Raw genomic sequence first — 6,000 nt, 5'->3', positions numbered from 1 at the left:
ACAAATTGAGTCTGTTTTCAAAATTTTAATTTTCTGCTGAGCAAGAAAAGCATTTTAATTTGAAAATTTTTATTATAATATTTGAATTGAAAAAAATATTTTATTTTAATTGTTACAATTAAAAATATAATATTTAAAATATTAAATAAATATTAAACGCGTAAAATTATACAATTATTGCCATTATAAATTATTACCATATTTTTATATAAAAATTATATTTTTAAATTTAAAAAAACTTGGATTTTATTATTTTTACTTTATACAATTAATAATATATCATGTTGTTTTTTAAGTAATTAATAAATTCCACATTAATATAATATTACTTTTATTATTATTACATAATAATACACATAAGTTATTATAGTGACATTAATTTAATAATATAATTAACAATAAAGACTGCTCATTAGTTGAAAAGTTTGTCCAAAGTCATACTTATATTATTATAAATTATATATTTGTTTTTCAGATTAACAATAAAAGACAACTATTATGATAGTATTTTTATTAATAAAATTAATGAAATAATTTAAAAGTTATATACCGTTTTTAATTTAATGTCCCTAATAATCATGATCCAACAATATATCTCATCTACTACAATTGTTTTTAATCTCACCAACCTTCCAAAACAAACCACTCCTAAATTCCTTCCTGCCTCCGATCACTCAATATTTGAATAATAAAACGACCCTGGCAATGGAAAAGATTGACCAGCAGTTGCATGGTCTCAACTTTCTTTTAAAACCATCACCTCATTTCCATTGCCGTTCATAGTGAAACAAAACCTAATACAACTAACTGAAATTATTCAAAGCATACAACCCCAATTAACCACTCATCTGTCATTAGTATTCATTCTCTTAAAACACCCTTTCTCAGAGATTATAAATTACTAATCAAAATTAGCATTACAAACACGCGAGGGATGGATAGCTCAAACAACCAACATACCAAAATCCCCTTTTAATGTCGTCAAGTAAAACATTTTGATCATCAGGACACCGGAGAAAAAGGAGCCCCGCTTTTCTTAACTCATCCATGGTTTCAAATAAAAACAATGAAAACAAAACTAAGGACGGATGAAACTAACATATCCACAGAGCATGGCCAAACCAACTTCACACTCGGCTCATGCTCAGCTCTCCATCAGCTTCTAATGTACAAGCTTTCTCCATTCACTTCCTCTAAAGCCTTGTTGCAAACCATTTGCTCCACTTTCATCCTCAAGTATTCTGAGCCATACATTTTTTCCCCAGTTCTTTTATAAATGATTACAAATGACAATAACCCCGGATTGCACTTTTGAATTTGACCTCCCAAACAGAGGTATTATAATTTGTAGGTGATGTTTGATAGAGTAATGATTGCACTTCCGCTCTGGTATTTATAGGCGTACTACCATTACAGGGAAATCTTGAGTATCACCTGCGGCAGAAAAATGTGAAATCGGGCTGATTGACCTCAAGAAGTCTCAACCAACTGTCAGCAGCCTGAAAGAGGTGGTTTGCCAAGTGACAACCACTTGTTCCGTTGGGTGTCCACAACGAAGCCTTGAACTTGTACCAAGCAAGACCAAAAACAGGCAATGACATCTTTGGAAGACCATCCATGTCATTGGAACATGTCATGGCCGGTGCCCGTCCACCTGAAATATGACAAGTTACATAAAAAGAAACCATATACAGATTTCTTTGTCAATACATGGATGCTACAGAAACTTACTCATGCACAAACCATTTCTGATTAATGGTAAGTCTATAAAACAGCAGCTTATGAATCAGTATTTTAGTAAATATTCAGTGGCACAATATTTGCTATAAAGACATCTCTATCTACAAAGTGTTAAGAAATGAACGAAAATTACAACTGAGTTTAAACAAAGCAAAATTTTCATTAAGCAGTTAACTTTTGAGGAAATGTGAAGAAGAGGGGAAAAAAAGGCTCTTAAAACGCTTAGAACTACTACTCAAATTTACAAGTAGTTAGGCACATTATGAGCAACTCTCGACACCATTTGAAACAGCAGTTCACAAAGCTTGTTAGAGATGAAAAAGACTAACAATTACAAGTAAAAGCCAGAAAAGATCACTCAACAAGAAAGCCTAGCATCATTTTCCTTTATTAAAAAAACAAAAAAAAAATCATTTTCCGACTTCACACACATTGGGGAAAAAGAATTCTAAACAGAGATTTTTAATATTACCTACTATGGGTGTATGAAGATAATGATAAGTCAGAAAGCAAGCATCTAGATCTTTTAATGTAGGCCCAGTAGGTATTCTGTAAATTGGATACCTACAAAATTTTCAAAACAAAAAATATCAAATATGCAAAAACAAGTTTCAAAATAAATGTGATGTCAAAAAAATAATAATAATACCATGCCACAGAAATCCAGCTGGAAGACAACAAATCACAGCTTCTTAGTGTCTTCAGTTCAGGGAATTGGAAGGCCAGATCTGCAATCTGCTACCAGAGATTAAGTTTAGGAGCTGGCCAAAAGTGAGAAGCATTGATCCAGACATCAAAAAGCCTTCTGCTGTAGAAGAGAGAAATGCACACTAACCTTGTTGGCTAAGGGTTCCCGGCTATAAGGAGTGTCTTGTTCAAAATACTCAAAAATTAAACAACTCCGAGAGTTGACAGATTCACCTTCATCACTAGAGAAGTCTTCTTGAAGCATCTGCTGGTCTCCCATGAACAATCTCTCCATTCTAAGAGACATCTCACTTGCCATGTGATTTCTTTTTTCTCTCAAAACATTTGGTCCTCTTTCAGGTTCACAATCACTACTACCATCACTGCTTGAGTCCCTAAAGTCACTATCACTATCCTCTCCTGGTTGCCTATCATAAGGTGAATCAATAATTATAGAACATAACATGAAATATATTGTAACATTTTAAATTTGATGCAAGAATCTAACAAGAACAACTGCAAACAAACAACTAAGCCAGAAAAAAAAAATAGGTTGGTTCTGTGTGTGGGGAGGCAGGGTAGGGGTAAATTGACAGCAAACTCATTTGCTTGGACCCCAAATGAAACGAGAGGGAAATAAAGAAAAAATAGGTGTCGTGAGCTGGGTACCAAGTATACCATTTCAACTCTCTATGCAACATTTTTATTGATAATTTATGAACAGAAAACAAATCATTATGTTGATATTCCCACAAACAATACAGGAGTGTGTAAGTTTTATTTAAGATACAGTAACTGATTTGCTTCAAAATTGTCACCATAGAACAGATACTCACGTTGCACATCGCCTTTTTGCATTAAATAGGAACTGGGACACAACAAAAAGGATTTTGCAACAGAAAGGAAGAGATAGGACTCAAAGTGAAGAACTTATTTTTACTCATCATGGCATATTCGCATCATCCTTAACAGAAGGAAAAGAAGGTTGAAGCCAAAAGAACAACTAAATCCAGGTAATGCAGCAGAGGAAACCTGAGATAATGTGAGTGTAAGAACCAAAATTTCAGAGTTACGGGTTGCAGTTAATTACATTCCGAGAAGAGCATCATGCTTTAACTGAATAGATTGGAAAAGTGTTATTTCTGTTCGAAGCAAGAAATAAGCCCTCAACATGGAATACAGAAATCATTCAACCATAAAGAGCCAATGAAAAAACAAGGGACTTAATCAAAATCCACATTAAGAATAATGTCCAAACCTAAATTAATAATAAGATATCCCATAGTCTTCTTAACCAAAAAGAATGAAAATCATAAAATAAACAAATAAATAGAACAAAATAGACATACTAATATCCCACAAGTTTAAAAGTGTACTCAGAATAAACTTCAATGGTAGCAATGCGTAATTTACCTCGACTTGGCAGACATTTTCCTGGAATCGGAGTATATTTGAATACCGGATAAATAAGGTACATAGTACTGAACAACAGAATCACAATCATTCAAAATTAGTGGGACACCTACTCCATATGCACTCCACTCTTTGAACGACTCCCATAAATCACCTAACACGAAATATGGCTCAAACTCAATGTCACACGTCCGCCACCCTCTCATCGTCGTCTGCCACACACCATTTTCAAAAATCAGTCACAGTTTTACAGAGAAATACTCTTTTATCTCCTAAAAGTTACACCAAAATTTTATTATTCACACGTTTTCAAGGTCGTTCTCTAGTTTCACTACTTGATAAACAGCGTCAACATAAAAAATTCCTGCTTTTACTTCAAAAAGAAAAGAAAATGTATAAGGAAAACTAATTTGAACAAAAGAAGTACAAAAAATAGTATCATATTTGAGATAGAATAAACCTTAGAGAGATAGAGTGCAGGGACGGAAGGTATGACCGATTCCAAAAACCTTTCCATATTACTCAAAGGAGAAACAATGGGTTCGGAAGCGGGGATAGGAACCGCTTTGGGATGGTCAGTTGAAGCAATCCCTTTGTCAGACTTGGATTTATCCTTTGATTGACTCGGTGAAACATCGGCTTGATCCCTCCACAGTTGATCGTTTTGCTGATTCTGATTCTCTCTTCTCGCCTTGGGTGGATTGTAAAACCGATCTTCTCCACGAACTCTCCGGAATTCCAATCCTGCCCCCAACATAACTAAAACAAAAGCAAAAAGAAAAGTTCCTTTCGATAATTTGAAGTGTAACTGATTCTCTTTGCGGATCAAAGAAAAAAGGATTGCAGACCAGTTAAACGGGATCTAATTGGGAAGATGAAGGGCAAAATGGTCTATGTAATTATGGAAAAAAACACAAAAGGTAATCGAATGTTGCAAGGAAGAGATGTGCTTAAAACAGGCACCGAATGATGCGATAATTACAAATCAGAGTAGTGTATCCATAATTTTCATTCTTTTGGTCACATCACAATTTGGCTTTGGGTTCTCCCATTCTTACAAGTATGAAATCATATTTTTTAAAAATTATGAAATTCGCCCATACTTTTTTTCAGAATATTTTTATTACCTTTCAATGAAATTATGGAATTATCATCCCCTCACTAATATGGTGATTGTAAAAAAAATTTTAAATTTTGTTCGATAAATATTTGACATAATAGTTAATAGAGTAGTGGTTAATATTCTTTGTTTGGCATATCAATCATTAAGGTTTAAACTCTATTGGTATAATCCCCTCTCTTAATTCGTAAGTTACCAAAAAAACATTAGAGATAATAATTTTGGGGAAAATATTTGGTACAAAATCATGGGGTTTTTAGACTCTACATATAAGGCTAATGGGTTAACAAGTCTCTTATAGGAGTATAATAAAATAATTTTTTTGTGTCAATTTTTTTAAAGTTACTTATGAGATAAAAAAAGTACAATATTATTGTACCAAATACTCACACATAATTTTAACCTTTTATATTGTAAGGTACCAAAAAATACATTAGATATAATAGTTTTAACCTTTTATAACATACATGTTTGGCTTTTATATGAATATTGTAGAGAAAATTTTAACTCCTAAAGTACGGAAGATTTGAGATTATTTCTCAAAATATGTGTTTTTAGTAGGGGTACCTCAATACTCACAAGTGTCGAAGTCCCTTAGCTTTTACGAGAATCACGGAAGAATTTGAACGACAATTATTTGGTCATGATGATATGATCCTGCACTAAATTATTTGGTCATGATGATATGATCCTGCACTAACTTTAACACATTTTTAAATTTCACATATTTTTCCTTTAATCTCTTCTAATCCTAACAAACCATAATGACTATTTGTTTTTAAATTTAAGGGAACCTCAACAATCATGGTCTTCACAATCCTAGGGTATTTGGATATACCCTAAGAAGGCATCCACAAATCTTAGATATTTGTGACCCACGAATGCATTCGTAAGCCAATCAATAGTTGGTAAGGGAAAACTATCCTTAAGGCAAGTTTTGTTGAGATTTGTGAAGTTGCACACATCTATTTGGCATTTGGATTTTTGGCCATGATAATGTGAAACAACCACTCTGGATATTTGACTTCCTTAATAAAATA

General features: G+C 33.0%; 1 protein-coding gene across 1 annotated transcript; it reads right to left on the bottom strand.

Moving 5' to 3' along the window:
- Window positions 1-825: 825 nt before the first annotated feature.
- Window positions 826-4,936, bottom strand: LOC107927307 (uncharacterized). The gene is made up of 6 exons (XM_016858376.2): window positions 4,301-4,936; window positions 3,841-4,052; window positions 2,576-2,855; window positions 2,390-2,475; window positions 2,213-2,304; window positions 826-1,654 (listed from the first exon to the last, which is right to left on the bottom strand). The coding sequence occupies exons 1-6, from the start codon at window positions 4,595-4,597 to the stop codon at window positions 1,431-1,433; spliced, it is 1,191 nt and encodes a 396-aa protein (XP_016713865.1). The 5' UTR covers window positions 4,598-4,936; the 3' UTR covers window positions 826-1,430.
- Between the last annotated feature and the right edge of the window lie 1,064 nt (window positions 4,937-6,000).

This window comes from Gossypium hirsutum, chromosome A12 (genome assembly GCF_007990345.1).
Source record: "Gossypium hirsutum isolate 1008001.06 chromosome A12, Gossypium_hirsutum_v2.1, whole genome shotgun sequence".
Taxonomy (NCBI): domain Eukaryota; kingdom Viridiplantae; phylum Streptophyta; class Magnoliopsida; order Malvales; family Malvaceae; genus Gossypium; species Gossypium hirsutum.
Note: the sequence above shows the minus strand (reverse complement) of the source record. Positions and strands in the feature narration are given on the sequence as shown.

Excerpts from the sequence above, each read along its gene's own strand:
- LOC107927307 (XM_016858376.2), bottom strand. The coding sequence starts at position 4,597 with ATGTTGGGGGCAGGATTGGAATTCCGGAGAGTTCGTGGAGAAGATCGG. Across the intron at positions 2,856-3,840 it reads AAAATGTCTGCCAAGTCGAG|GCAACCAGGAGAGGATAGTG; the intron begins GTAAATTACGCA and ends ACCTTATGATAG. Across the intron at positions 2,305-2,389 it reads AGCTGGATTTCTGTGGCATG|GTATCCAATTTACAGAATAC; the intron begins GTATTATTATTA and ends AAAATTTTGTAG.